This window comes from Oculina patagonica, chromosome 14 (assembly GCF_052425735.1).
Source record: "Oculina patagonica isolate OP01 chromosome 14, crgOcupat, whole genome shotgun sequence".
Classification (NCBI taxonomy): domain Eukaryota; kingdom Metazoa; phylum Cnidaria; class Anthozoa; order Scleractinia; family Oculinidae; genus Oculina; species Oculina patagonica.
This window is the reverse complement of record NC_135771.1, coordinates 9,300,662-9,316,603: the sequence shown is the minus strand read 5'-3', so window position 1 is coordinate 9,316,603 and position 15,942 is coordinate 9,300,662. Positions and strand designations below refer to the sequence as shown.

Genomic DNA, 15,942 nt, shown 5'->3' with positions numbered 1-15,942 from the left:
CCACACTTGTCTCTGGTTCCATGTTTTACCCGCGTTACCACCGGTGCCGCTTCGATATTGTTTTCCTGCACCGCTGCTTGTTAGTTCTCGTGTTTGCCATCAGTTAGAAATTAAAGTTCCGCGCTTGCCATTGGCTGACCATTTTTGCCTTTGGTTTTGATAGGTTTACAAGGCTTTTTGGGTGATTCGCACAATTGTGCGAACCAAATTCAACAATGCAAAAAATCTGTGTCAAATTTTGGAATTTTAAACTACCCCCTTTTCAGCAGAGCGCGTGACTTCTAAAACTAATAAACATCGTATTATTTACATTAGGCAAAGTTACCTCCGCCATTTTTGAAGCACAGATATGGAAAGCGCCATATGTTGCCGAGTCCTACGGCATGTTCAATACAGGACATCAGAAACTCCAACTTCTGATTCCATTTTTGGCGTTCCTGAGCTCGCTCGTGTTCGAGGTCTCATGTACCGTTATACTGACTGGATGTATTTTTTTTTTTTCATCTTGTAGTCAAGTTTACAATTTCTTCTCTCGCTGAACGAATTAACCTCCACCGTTGAATCCAGACGACAAATGCAAGTGACGTCACAAAGCGTAATGACATAATAGCTTTTGACGTCATAAAGAGCTGCCTTATTATGACAATTAATACTGTGTAGCGCCGCTGACGATGAGTTTAGTTTGAAAATATTTTTTCCAATGCTGAAAATATTACAAAAGTGCAGGCGTTTCTGGAATTCTTTCCCCTGATCAGTTTAATGGTGTTAGCCGTTAAATAAACGGAGCGCGCGTGATCTGTGAGAACATTAAAGCGCGCGCTGAGTTTCAATGAAATAAAAATCACTGTTCCTGTCGTGCGGATGACGAGCTCGTTTTCAGCAAAATCGCAACGTTTTGAAATCACGTAAGACGCATGTGAACGCTTTTATTAATGTGTCATCTCATAAAATGGTTGATCAGTCTTAATGACAGACCTGTAAGTAATGGATTGCAGTTCTATTCAATGAGATATCCCGATATAAAATTCTTAGATTCGGACGCTTTGGAAATTGGACTCCTTTTCTTTATTTGTTGTGATAAACTATACTATACATCCCATTATAAACCCCTCCGGATTTAAGCCCCTTCTTCCAGTATCGTTCCAAATATTGAAATAAACTTGTTGAGTTGTTGAAAGCTTAATTCAAAACCAGATACAAATGAAAAACGTATTCCGATCAACGCTGCTGTAGCTCATTTTAAAACGTTTTCTTTATTCAGCTTATAAGCTCCCCGGATATAAGCCCTCCCGTTGATAAACCCATTGAAAACGCATTACGTAGTTGTATAAGCCCAGAGCTTATACGCAGAATTTTGCGGTGGTTAAATGTTGATTGGTTAATTGGTTTTGTGGCTACGTGCGCGCACGTAGCGTGGCCACTTTGTATACGTAATTGGACTACATGCTGTCCAATTTGGAAATAATTTGATGAAAAAAATTCCGAGGGCAGCCAAAATTGGACGAGGCCGTAGGCCGAGTCCAATTTGGCTGTCAGAGGAATTTTTTGAATCTAATTATTTCCAAAATTGGACAAGCATGTAGTCCGGTTACATATTAATTATATAGCTTGTAGTCAGTCAATCCAGCGTAAACAATAAACTTATGTCCAGAACGAGAAAAGCATTCAACAATAGTAGGCATAACACAGTACATGCAACTCACTCAGAGCATTGTCTTCACAAATAAAACTTAAACAAAACAGTGCAATTTTATTCACCTGAGTTTGCGAAGCTTGCTACAAAGTAAGTGAAAACACTGCATCAATCAATTAAAGTCGTAAACAAAGTGTCCGAATAGCTTTACAACTTCTTGAATCTGACATACTCCTTTCCACTATTTCGTTCGTACTTTATCGCCGTCTTTTCATTTCGAATTTCAGCAAAAAACGACAAAGAATTGCATCTAGCTCATGGCGATGAATATCTAAAAGGTTTCTTGCTTCACTTCGCTGCACTTACGTTCAGCCAAGTTTTGTACTATTGGAGGTGTTTTGCTCTTGGTTTTTGCTTCTTAGTGTAGCTAGCTCCTCTTCTGACAACGTAGAAAATTTCTCTTTGTTGTTACTATTGCTGAAAACCTCAAAAGGAATAGAAAAACGTAGCAAACTTGCCTTATAAAATTCCGCCATTGTCGACTAAAACAGGACAAGTTTACAGGGCTGACGCTATGGTTTGGGCTAATTGGCTAATATCCGTCACATGTTGTTTTTCCTTCGATTTGATTGGCTGAGACGAAACTGTCCAATTTTTCTTAAATTGGACAGATTGTGAATTTTACCTGAAAGTCCTAATTGAAACTATCCAAATTTAATCCCAAATTGGACAGTTCCCAGAAATTAAGGAAAAATAGCTGCGCTGACAATATAGGATTTACTGACGGCTATATAATTAGCAAAAGAAACTACCCGGATATCTGGTTTTAAATGTGAAAGGGAACAAATGCGTCATTTTACATTGAATAAAAGTAAGTAATTTCGTGGAGTGATTTTTTGCATCAGAAATCCAGAGGTAACGCATGAAATACTGTAAGCAGTTTTACAGGAATTACCGCAGGATTTCCAAGGCACTTCAACAGTAAACAAATTTTAAATGATAGTTAAGGTACAGAATTACTGCAACGTATTGGATATGCTGGGGACTTAAGAAACTTAAGACTCCAGGATATCCTCACGTTGTAATAAATAGAAATCAAAACTGAGTGATCTCGGCCACTCCGAGACCTAGAAAAATATTATTTAATTTGTGGTTTCCTTGAATAAAGCAGCTAATTTTGTGAAGTGATTTTTTGCATCAGAAATCCTGTGGTAACGCGTGGAATACCGCAAGCAGTGTTAGGGGAGATATCGCAGGATTTCCAAGGCAATTCTAGTGCAAACGAATTTTAAAGGGTAGGTAAGGCACTGAATTACTACAACGTATTGGATATGCCAGGGACTTAAGAAACTTTAAACTACAGAATATCCTCACGCAGTAATAAATAGAAATCAAAACTGAGTGATTTTAGTCACTTCGAGACATGAAAAAGATGACGGTTTTGGTTTTTTAGACTGGTTGCACATCCTTGTTTATTCTCAGTTTTTTGTCGTTTTTATGTTGGTTTCCTTCAACTAAGTAAGCAATTTTGTGCAAATAAGTCTTAACCCGTTTTTTGAAGTGAAATAGAAGTTTTCTCATTAATTTATTTCGTAAAATGCTCACTTTGGAAACTCCAGAAGAAATAAACTGTACGTCCACTTTCCAGGGGGGGGGGGGGGGGGGGGATTTACTTTTGGCGTGTGAAAATAATCATCTATCCGTACAGATCTAGACCTTAACGTTAGGCACTTTGTACAGCATAATAAACTGCACCACATGAAAGTATTGCCCAGTATCTTTCATCTGAATTGTCGTTTAACTAACGTTTTCTTCACAGACTTAAAGTTAGATTTTATCTTGTACAGCTTATTAAACAGTACCAGCTAAAAGTACTTTTATTCTTTAAAAAATCAGAGCTATATACATACCAGTTCATTATCACTACTTTTCGTGGTATCGCATATTCGGTATCGGCCCGGCTTATCAGCAATGATCATTTTTAAACAAGCTTTTGATGATTTTTAGTACCCTGATAACCTGTGGGATTCCACTTTTTTATTTCGAGATAGAAAAGTGAAATGCCACAGGTTATCAGGGTCAGGAAATAGGCAAAGGAACAATGCTGCGGAGAAAAGGTAGAAAATAGAAAAAGTGAGAAAGATGAGCTGATGTTCTTAGAAAGGAAGATTCAAAATTCTCTACATTGCATGGTGTGCTGTGCCGTCCGCTATATGACCAAGCCTTTGATGAAATTTTGTAATCCTTTGATGAGTTTTGTTTAATAAGAGAATCAAATATCTAAGAAGTTGACGCTGCTATACTATAATTGATTTATTTACAATAGGTACGGTTACGTTAATAATTCATCACGGAAACTGGGACAACAAAGTGATGAAAAAGTCGGCTTTTTTGGCCACTTTTCGTGCTACTTGCTTTGGGTTAAGATGTGCTCCATTTAACACCTTGTTCAACATCTTGGATATTTCAACTCTACGTCGTCTTAATATTACGATTTGAGAATGATCCGACCTATTTTGTCAGCGTGTACTTACCGCTAAGCTATCTTTATATGGCTTAATTCTTAAATCGTCATTTGAGCAAATTTAACTCTGCGAACAAACACGCCATCTAAATGTAAGGGTCATTTAAATGCAACAAGAGCCAATTTTATGAACACTTTCTAATCCCAAAAACACTGGAACAACCCGGCCGAAATGACCTGACCACTCACCAGTAACTGAACCGCTAAAAAACTAAGCGCTAACTGCCGAGATCGCGAAATTATACGCATGGAAAACTTGTTATTTGAACGAGCAATGTTAACCGCATTGCGCGCGCGTCATGTGTTTTTTCTCCCCGCGCTTGCGCTTGCTTTTTTCTCCTCGTCAATTAGATGTTGTACACACAGTTACCAGCGCTTGGAATTTTTCTTTTCTGACCGGCCACCGACCACTTAAACATTTCCCCGCACTTGCAGAAAGATATTTTTTCGTAGTTGCCGCCGATTGATTTTTTCCCCACGCTTGCTGCTGAAATCATGTTTTCCCTCTATTGGATTTCTTTTCGCGCTTTCCGTCGTTTGAATGTTCTCCCACGCTTAGATGGTAATTCAGTAATACATGCTATATGTATCTCCGATCTTGCCAATGATTTTCGTTTCTCTTCGCTTTCTATCGGAATGGATATCGATATTGTCTTAATTTTAGTGCTTGCCCCCCTTTTTTTCAAAAAAAGAAAAACATATTTATTTAATTTTTGCAGAGCTTGACTGTTTCTGCGTGACTGTTTCTGCGCACTTATTGTCGGTTGCTTATTTTCCACACTTGTCTCTAGTTCCATGTTTTACCCGCGTTACCACCGGTGCCGCTTGGATATTGTTTTCCTCCACCGCTGCTTGTTAGTTCTCGTGTTCGCCATCAGTTAGAAATTAAAGTTCCGCGCTTGCCATTGGCTGACCATTTTTGCCTGTGGTTTTGATAAGCTTACAAGGCTTTTTGAGTGATTCGCACAATTGTGCGAACCAAATTCAACAATGCAAAAAATCTGTGTCAAATTTTGGAATTTTAAACTACCCCCTTTTACAGCAGAGCGCGTGACTTCTAAAACTAATAAACATCGTATTATTTTCATTAGGCAAAGTTACCTCCGCCATTTTTGAAGCACAGATATGGAAAGCGCCATATGTTGCCGAGTCCTACGGCATGTTCAATACAGGACATCAGAAACTCCAACTTCTGATTCCATTTTTGGCGTTCCTGAGCTCGCTCGTGTTCGAGGTCTCATGTACCGTTATACTGACTGGATGTATTTTTTTTTTTTTTTTTTTCATCTTGTAGTCAAGTTTACAATTTCTTCTCTCGCTGAACGAATTAACCTCCACCGTTGAATCCAGACGACAAATGCAAGTGACGTCACAAAGCGTAATGACATAATAGCTTTTGACGTCATAAAGAGCTGCCTTATTAAGACAATTAATACTGTGTAGCACCGCTGACGATGAGTTTAGTTTGAAAATATTTTTTTTTTCCAATGCTGAAAATATTACAAAAGTGCAGGCGTTTCTGGAATTCTTTCCCCTGATCAGTTTAATGGTGTTAGCCGTTAAACGGAGCGCGCGTGATCTGTGAAAACATTAAAGCGCGCGCTGAGTTTCAATGAAATGAAAATCACTGTTCCTTTCGTGCGGATGGCGAGCTCGCAGTTCAGCAAAATCGCATCGTTTTGAAATCACGTATTTTTTAAGACGCATGTGAACGCTTTTATTAATGTGTCATCTCATAAAATGGTTGATCAGTCTTAATGACAGACCTGTAAGTAATGGATTGCAGTTCTATTCAATGAGCTATCCCGATATAAAATTCTTAGATTCAGACGCTTTGGAAATTGGACTCCTTTTCTTTATTTGTTGTGATAAACTATATTATACATCCCATTATAAACCCCTCCGGATTTAAGCCCCTTCTCCCAGTATCGTTCCAAATATTGAAATAAACTTGTTGAGTTGTTGAAAGCTTAATTCAAAACGAGATACAAATGAAAAACGTATTCCGATCAACGCTGCTGTAGCTCATTTTAAAACGTTTTCTTTATTCAGCTTATAAGCTCCCCGGATATAAGCCCTCCCGTTAATAAACCCATTGAAAACGCATTACGTAGTTGTATAAGCCCAGAGCTTATAAGCAGAATTTTGCGGTGGTTAAATGTTAATTGGTCAATTGGTTTTGTGGCTACGTGCGCGCACGTAGCGTGGCCACTTTGCAAAAGAAACTACCCGGATATCTGGTTTTAAATGTGAAAGGCAACAAATGCGTCATTTTACATTGAACGGTCGAGAATCCAAATGCGCCATGTTCCCGTGGGAGGGGGGGGGGGGTGGCACTGTTATATATGGGTTTTATAGGTGCCGAGGGATAGGGTATGGGTTTTTTAGGCTCTCGATCCTCTGATAGGGTGTCATTTTTGCCCTTTTTGACATTGTGTTTCCGGCGTGATCCTTAGATAGGGAACCTAAATTGCATCAGCTAAAATTGCAGTGCGTAAATCATGAAATATCCAGCTAAAAGAAAAAGAAATGCTCTGTAAAAACTGAACTATCCGTTTAAGTAATAGTATAACTTCCAATGTTACAGAAACAAAATTAAGTTGACCGTTTACACCATTTTTAGTTTGTTTTCCTCTTCACCCTTAAATAGGGTCAGGGTTTAGGACCTTTGTGTTTCCTGCTCTGTCATCTTAATTTTGTCTCAAACGAGAAAAAGTTGCATATGTGTAATCACTGGTAAAGACAGTTTATTTTTATTAATGCTTTAGCAACAGAATAACCAACCTGCTTTAGTCAATAGCTTTTTTGCGCATGAAAAAATGAATTTGAAAAGAAATACATGACTTTAAATCGCGAACCTGAATTTCGTCTCCACGAAAAAAGAAAATGGAAACGGGTTACTTTAAAAGGTGTCTACACATCTGTACAGCATTTGCTCTGTGGTTTTCATGTCCTTATGGAATAAATAAGCTCCACTTTTTTATGTTTTCTCTCTCAGCCTGTATTGTGAGTGATATTATGCAATGCCAAGCGGTTGAGCCTGGTTATGTAGTGCATTGCAAAGAAACGCTCAGAAAAAGTTTGTCGTCTCCAAGCACATTAGACCAATTTTGCCAACCGCTGCTCTGTCAAAGGTTGCTGAGGACTTTGTTGTCCATGCTTATGTTGGCCCTGCTATTTTGGGAATTGTTGACCCCAACCAATTTGGCACCATACCGAAGTCTTCAATTGCGCCGACGCTCTGGTTTCCATGCTGCACACCTGGGCACAAGCCACAGATGGAACCAGAGCTGCAGTGAGAATAATTCAACTGGACTACGGGAAGGCATTCGACTTGATCGATCATCAAACACTAGTCAACAAAGTCTTCTCTTCGTATACCACGTGGTGTCGCTCGTTGGGTCTGTGATTTTTTGATGGACAGACAACAAAGTGTGAAACTCTCTGCCGACTGTTTCTCAGAATGGGGACCCGTACCATCTGGCGTGCCTCAGGGCACCAAGCTTGGCCCCTGGTTATTTGTCCTCATGATAAATGATCTCAGCCCCTCTGACGTACAGACTTGGAAATACGTCGATGACACTACCCTTGCTGAAGTGATCGCAATGGACGGTGAAAGTAACATTCAGGAAGCTGTGGACACGGTAGCTCTCTGGTCGCGCTGCAACAAGCTCCAACTTAATGTGGACAAGTGCAAAGAGCTAACAATAGACTTTAAGAAAATTAAACAGTCTTTTGCTCCCATTTCGATTAATAGTTTAGATCTAGGTTTGGTCAACAGTGTTAAGATATTAGGTGTCACCATCACCGATACGTTACATTGGAATACCACGTTACGGAAGGTAAGGTAAGGTAAGGTATTTTATTTAAAGTCGACACGTGGGGAGTGGTTGCCCAATCTCCCGAGCCAGGGGCTCATGTAAAAAACGCACGACTATTTACAATAAAATTAATTACAAGAAGCATAATAATATATATATATATGTACAAAAAAAAAATAGATAAAAAATCAAGGTAAAACTATATACAGTTCATACATTGGCACCCAGCAAACTTCATGCCATTTAAACTAGCTCGAAAATGTGCCAAGGTGGTCGAGGATTTGGCGTTAGCTGGCAACTGGTTCCACAAGTGAGCAATTAAATACAGAAAGGAGTTGTGCATGACAAGGCTGTTATATGGGGGCTGCACAACATTTGAGCCTCTACCTCGTAAATTATAATTAGTTAACCTAGGTGTAAAAAACTGGGAAATATAATTTGGGCCATCAAATCTAAAACACTTAAAAAATAAAATGAGCGATTGCACGATACGTCGCTGCTCTAGTGTATCCATAGCAGCCATGTCTAGGCATAGATGATAGCTGGACGAGTTACTAAGATTCAGCAGCGACTTAATCGCAAAGTGATTACAACGTTCGATGGAGTTCTTCAAAGTTTTAGATATTCCCAGCAACAGTGGGCAGCAGTATTCAATATGTGGCAACACGTAGGCTTTATACAGAGAAATCATAACGTCTGAAGGAACTAGGCGTTTAATCCTACGTAATGCAGCTATCATAGCGTACGCTTTTTTCAGCATGGTTGTGACATGAGGCTTAAAAGACAAATCCCGGTCCAATGTAACACCTAAAATTTTGAGAGTCGGCTCAATTTCGATGGTCTTGTCACCAACTAAAAAATTGTATGCATACTGAGATTTACCCAATGTCATTGCTTGAGTCTTGGAAGCATTAATTTGCAGATAGTTCGCAGAGAACCAGTGCGATAATCTCATAATGTCTTGATTCAAGGTGGATTCAAGTATAGTTGGACACTCTTGAACTACATATTGCGTCGTGTCGTCGGCATACAGACGTAGTGAGGAAGATCCAGATGAATAATTGACATCATTAACAAAGATATTGAAGAGAAGCGGGCCTAGTAAGCTGCCTTGCGGCACACCACAGCGAATGGGCAGCCAGTCTACACGTTCCCATTGCATTTAACTCGTTGAAGGCGGCCTGATAGGTACGACTGGATCAGTTTTATTGCAGAATCATGAACACCGTAAGCTTTTAGTTTGGCAAGTAACAAATTATGGCAAATCGAGTCAAATGCTTTAGATAAGTCAATGGCCACTACTCCCACGTCCTTTTTCTTATCAAGTGCCTGGCGCCAATCGTCAGTAAGCTTTATTAAGGCAGAACAACACGAGTGCCCACGCAGGAATCCAGACATGTTATCAGAGAAAATTGATGTGAATACACTGTATAACTGGTCATATTGAACTTTCTCGAACACCTTTGGAATCGCTGACAAGACACTAACAGGGCGATGATTCGTTTTAGATGTGTCGTCATCTTTCTTATAAACAGGAGTAACGTTACTAAGTTTCCACTGACAGGGCCACTCGCCAACGTCAATAAAATAATTAAAAAGTTTCGTCAGAGGTGCGGTGATGATGGGAGAAGCTATTTTCAGCAGCTTAGGTGAGATACCATCAGGACCAGCTGATTTCCTTGTGTTCAAATTAGAGAGAATATCAGAAACTTGGGCGTCGCTGACTGGCTTTTAAAAATAAAAATTAAGTTTCGGTGCCCTCTTATTTTCAATCATAAAGAAGGCCAACAAAAGACTATATTTCATCAAATTACTAAAAAGAGCTTGTGTCTCACAAAAGGTCATTCTTAACTTCTATTGTACATGCATAAGACCAGTTCTAGAGTATTGCGCGCCGGCTTTTCACCATAGCCTTCCCGCTTACCTAAGCGACGATATAGAACGTGTGCAGAAACGCGCGCTATTTATTCGATCCACACGCATCATATCAGGATAACCTATCATGTTGTAATCTAAGCTCCCTAAAGGAACGACGTTCTATCCTGTGCAAGAAACTCTTTAATAAGATCATGCTCGATAGTAGCCATAAATTACATAAGTTCTTACCACAGGAAAATGTAAATACGTATAACTAAAGAAGTCAATGTCATTTTCAAGCATATAAGGCTCGAACCAATCGTTTTAAACATAGCTTTTTTCCTTCTATGGCAAATTTTTAATATAATTAGCCCCTAAAAAAAAAAAAACAAAAAAAAAAAAAAAAAAAAAAAAAAAAAAAAAAAACAACAACAACAACTCACATTACAACCATAATAGATTTTAATAGTTGTATTTTTAATAATTTATCTCTTTGTAAATTTTTACGCAATTCAGTTTTAGACTGTCATGTAAAAATATGAATAAACTATCTATCTATCTAAGGTTACATTTGTTCACATACATGTATATGGCCCCAAAGTACCAACAATTTCAATACGTTTATTCAATGTTCCAGTGGACATAACCATCTTTTATAGAATTAATCTTGATACAATAAAATTTTTGTAACATTCACGTCTGAACAATCTCATACCACTGGCTAGTTCTGCAGCCTTTCATGCAAATTCTTTGTTACAAAATATACAACTATAAAATAATATTGTTCGGCTGTTTTTAATTTTCACTGTAATTAAATAAAGTGTGGAAAACAATTTGTGATGCGTTGATTGATCAAACGATAGATCAATCAAACAGTTAACAATTAATAAAGTAATTAATTGCACATTTTTAACAGAATTGAATTTAAATATCAACTATTTGTACCATATATAATACTAATAAAAACAAATTTCATATTATTCAATAAGAATTAATTAATTACAAATTACAAACTTCAACCATTTGTATTATACACATATATTACTAATAAAAAAATTCATATATTTAAATAAGAATGACAAATCTGTAAATTAAGGGGTTAGGTCACACAGTGCCTTTCTGTATGGCCCAGGGCCCAGTTGTTCAAAACACAATCAAGCTAATCCAGAATTAGCTAAAAATTTTATTTCATTTTGTATCCTTTCAGTGGGGTTTTCTATTTATATTTTTTGTCTTCCAGTTTTGACTTTCTTTAATTTCAAACTCGACATTAAAACAACAGCAATGAACTTTAGACACCTTTATACAAGAAAAAATTAAACCTAAATTTACTGAAATTCCTGGATAAGCATTAATCAGCTTTCAAACAACCAGACCCAGGAATATACATGTATGCATATTAGGGGGGGGGATGGGTACTGGTGAACACTGGCCTGGGTGCTGACTTAATCTGCAACTGTTTTCAATGTAAATATACTTGTAGGAGCAAGGCACAGAAACAAAAGAATGGTTATCACTATTCAATTTTAAGAAAGATTGTATCTGGTAGAATCATAAAATGAAGTGTAATTATCTAACCCTTTAAGAAGAAGTCCAGAAATAAATAAAGAAAAAAGAAAAACCTTCAGATAGGTCTGGCACTGAAAGAGCCAAAATGGTAAACAACTGGAGACTGACTGATCACTCGCCAAATGCAGGTATTAAAAAAAGACGTGGGTGGCAGTTTTCCAATAACAGGGGCTCTGAAGGTATGAGCTTCTAGGAGGGTATCCTAGAAATTTTTTCCTGTGTGAAACATTTTGAGATTATGACTCACCAAATGAAAATGCCATTTCTGGGAATTTCAAGTGATTCAGACAAAAATGTTAACCAGTTCCATTTTCTTGGTAGCTTACATGTCCTGTTTTTGATATTAATACAAGTTTGGAAATTTTCTTTAAATTTAAAATAATTCATATAATAAAAAATCTGACCAATTTCATTAAAACGGTGGAAACTAGTTTGGATCCTTGCCCAAAAAAAATTCATTTATGTACAGTTATTTTTGAGCACACTTTTTCATTGTATTATTCTTTGCGATCTTTCAGCTTACGAGTTAGCTTCATCGCTCCCCTGACTATCTTAACAAACCAATACAAATTAATTGAATCTAGCACAATACAAGTAAAAATCCAGTAAAAGTTAATAAGAAAGCCCAAGTTCTTCTGTTCTTCAGTACCCCACACTGAGTAACACTTGTAATAGTATATCGGCATTATTAATATACGGCAAAGAAAGAATGAAGCTCCCATAAGATAGCCATTAATGACGAAGCCACGAGATGACCTTGGATGACCAATAGCATCAAAGAACCACCTAGAAGGAGATAAAAAAGTTTGTCATTTTTCTAACTAAATTACAGAGATCAGCAAACAGACAAAAAAGTTAACAGTGCATGTTTATAAAATAAGCAGCTTAACTTCTTAATAAGCATTATAGGTATGCAATGCGTGCAGAGAATTTGAAGTTGTTAAGCTTTGCATGCATTGCAGAACTATGACATTAGTTCTTTGACGTCCCCAGTCTCAATCTGGTGCCTGAAATAGAGCCTCAAGTGACTTCTGATAAATTGCTAGATTCTCCTTCCAATTTTCCCTCTGTATGCTTACAAATCAAAGGGAGAATTTCATATTAGATCAGAAGGTCACTTAGGGCCTTATCCCATGCACCGCTTCAACTGAGTGTTGTAAATTAAAGCAATATTGCAAACACTTGCCTCGGTGGGCTGGCAAGTGCTTCATGTAATTTCCAATCCTGTTAATTGGAGAGGGTAAATCTGACTAACCTTTGATTTACAAATGGTGTGGAAATCTCCGCAAGTTGACGAACATTAGCAAAATAAATTAAAACTCCATAAACCTAGAAGAAAGAAAAAATAATAATATTTACTATTAACCCACTTTAGACACATCTACATTGTATGCCTGAAATGTATCATGTGATAACTGCAGTTACAAACTTGAAGCAAAAAATAATTATTTTTTGTTTGATTGGCAGGGGATACCTGAATAACTGCATAAAGATGATAAAATCCTTTAAAAACTTGCTATTTAGCTTTTAACGCCATGAAATAGGTAAGCTTACCACAACAAAATAATAGGCCCATATTGCCATAAGATGGTGTACCATGGTGAATAAATCTCCGATATACTTGTAAGATAGAGCTATGATGAGAAAATCTGAAAAGTGAAAAAAATACGTGTCTGAATAACAAAATTTATGAAAGCTACCTTCACTGAAAGTGGTATTAGTTATAATTTTATTAGTTATAATTTTTTTTTCTAAGTTGTTTGATGAAAACATCATAAAATAAGTTATTATCAATGTTGGAGATCATAGTGGTCCTATGAATTCCTGTTCACAGAAATCTTTCAGAAAATATTCATACCGTATGTCTTTTTACATTTTTTTCCCTGACTGCAAATATTTAGGGAAAAAATTATTCAAAAAATACTTTGTACCTGCTAAGATGTATCCCATTGTTATAGCAACCCCTACTCTCACCAGAACGGCGTCATTTCTGTAAAGGAATCAAAAAAATTGACAGAAGTACTATTTATTTATTAAAATTATGACCAAGTTTGGTTTAAAAAAGAATGCATTGAATAACAAATTGTAGGCACAATTTAATTTATAACTTGCCCAATAGGACTGGATGTCGTTTCTGTATCAAAGACAAAACAATACAAACTGATTGCGCTAACAACCACTGCATGTAGATTTGAACCAATCCTGTGTAAATAAAAATTTAATAAAACTATGAATATTTTCTAATAAATGTATTTTTCACGTTGATTAAGTAATGTATGCATACCGTATACACCTGTGTATAAGTCGACCTTTTTTTGTTGCTTATCAACAAATAAAAAAACTTAGTTTATGGCCTCAAAATAGGGGGTCGACTTATACGGGATCGACTAATACACAGGTAAATGTGGTAGTAAACATACAGATAAATTTCTAGAAGATGCAAATGACCCCTCTCTCCCTCGCTGCTGCTCCCCCCCCCCCCCCACCAAAGCAAGAACAATAAAATAACAGTCTCGCAACAGGCTGTGGAGATTTACATGTAACTGTAAATGTAAATATACATTTAGCCCAGAGAGTTAACCCTAAAAATGTTTTTCTTAATGGTACTAGCTATAGTACAGTACAAGGAGACACCATTTTTTTGACTCACCCAGTACCCATAAAAGTTCTTCACCCCATTCTGGGAGAGGACCACCCATGATGTACATTGTTCTAGTTCCTATTATTTTGTGACTCTGCTTGTTACACTGTATAATGATGTCGCTGATGAAATGAACAGGAAAAACATGTCTATTACGTTACGTACCTTGTGTCCCAGTCAATTTTTTTGGCCCGAGGGAGCTCATGGTATCCAGAGGAGACCAGAGATGAAAATTTTGGGCTTACAATGTAGAAAAGAAAAAGGCAACATAGAAAACTAGCAGCTGATGTGCACACATAAAGAGTGTTGTTTTTTCCTTCTTGGTGCAGTGGTTCATCAATACCTGAAATAAATAAATGAGGAACAAAAAAAAAGTAAACTTAGTATTGATCATCATGGGCCACACAGCATGCTCAAACTTTCCCATCTCTGTCTCATTAATAATTTATCAAGGTATAACTTACGAAGGAGATAAAAGATACCAGTAATGTTATGAAGGTTATTTGGATGCCTGGTCTAATTAATTAGTGGGGGGGGGACAGGCGGGTCTGAACCTCCCGCCTCCCGTACCTTTTACTCCCGCCTCCCGCCACTTTCCCTAGCTGTTCTCTCCTGTGTGTTCCATGTCCATTGCAAAATATAATGAAATGTTACGAAATTTCACTTGTTTTCTCCCGGTTCCTGCCACCTTAAGAGTCCCGCTTCCCACCCTCTCTCTCCTCCCGCTTCCCGCCCCTTTTCTCCCGGGCTTCCGCCGCCCTGTCCCCCTCCACTAATTAGCAGGGCACCCTTTTTTGTCACAATGTTTCTGACATTCTCGTCCCCAGAGCTGCTTGTCCCTCTCAGCCTGTGCATGAGAAACAAGTGGCTCTGGTGACACATGATTTGATTGGCTGGAGTTTTACAATTTAAAGGAACAGCCAATCAAATGAACTGTTTTAAAATCCTTTTGTTAATTATAACCAAGTTTAAAATGGTTGATTTGATTGGCTAGATTTGAAACTCCCTTTAATAAAATCTGCATGGCAATCAATTCATGTGTCCCCTGAGAGCCACTTGTTTCTCATCCAAAGGCTTCATCAGCTAAGAGGGACAAGCAGCTCTGGGGACGAGAATGCGTTTCTGTCAGCAAAGTTTCGATGAGATCCCAGCCCATTATTCAGGTCCTCCTCTCCCCACCCACCCTGAATAAAGGAATTTGTCCCAACTTTTTTTTTTAAAAGAACCTTCACCATCCCCTCCCCGACCTTTTCCACCCCTGCAACTTATGTCCAAAAATTTATAGTGTCAAGAATCCCTACATGGAATAACTTGAAAAATCCGCATTTGGATATTATTGCGATTCCACGTTATAGTCCTACAACAACCCAAAACATGCACAAAATTCGAGTAAACCCTTGGGAGGGGGAGTGGGTAGACGTTACCATCCCCCTCCCCCGCGGGACGCGACGCACGTCACGGCACGTGTCCGCGTTTTGTAAACAGTTTGGTCTGTCGTTCGTGACCATTAAATTGCATACATCAGGGTCTATGTTCGCAACTTCTTAAAAAAACTCGTTATCAATATCTCATAAATTAACAAAGAAAGGCAATCTATTCAGTCCATTAATTCCACAAGCCCGATTAATCTTATAACGCAGACAACAATGGAATTCCTTTACGCCGGCGGCGATTTGAAGAATTAAAATATTTACACGCCCGAATGCCAAAAACACTTACCCGATTCGTTCATCTTGAACAAAACCACTTATATATACTCGGTCAAGGGCGCTGGAATGTGAGGTTTTAAACAAAAACAAAGCTCTTCAAAGGACAAAAAGATGATATCGATTGTGCGCGAGTGGTCCGCGAGTGTCACGCCAGAACTAATTGAGCCCGCGGTATCAACAGCGGCTTT

At 38.0% G+C, this 15,942-nt stretch overlaps 1 protein-coding gene across 1 annotated transcript; it reads right to left on the bottom strand.

The window, feature by feature from the left end:
* Positions 1-10,286: 10,286 nt before the first annotated feature.
* Positions 10,287-15,897, bottom strand: LOC144638474 (TLC domain-containing protein 4-like). Its single transcript, XM_078497674.1, has 7 exons — positions 15,765-15,897; positions 14,211-14,388; positions 13,517-13,606; positions 13,336-13,394; positions 12,959-13,053; positions 12,660-12,733; positions 10,287-12,190 (listed from the first exon to the last, which is right to left on the bottom strand). Exons 1-7 carry the CDS (start codon positions 15,775-15,777, stop codon positions 11,902-11,904), a joined length of 798 nt encoding a protein of 265 aa, XP_078353800.1. The 5' UTR covers positions 15,778-15,897; the 3' UTR covers positions 10,287-11,901.
* Between the last annotated feature and the right edge of the window lie 45 nt (positions 15,898-15,942).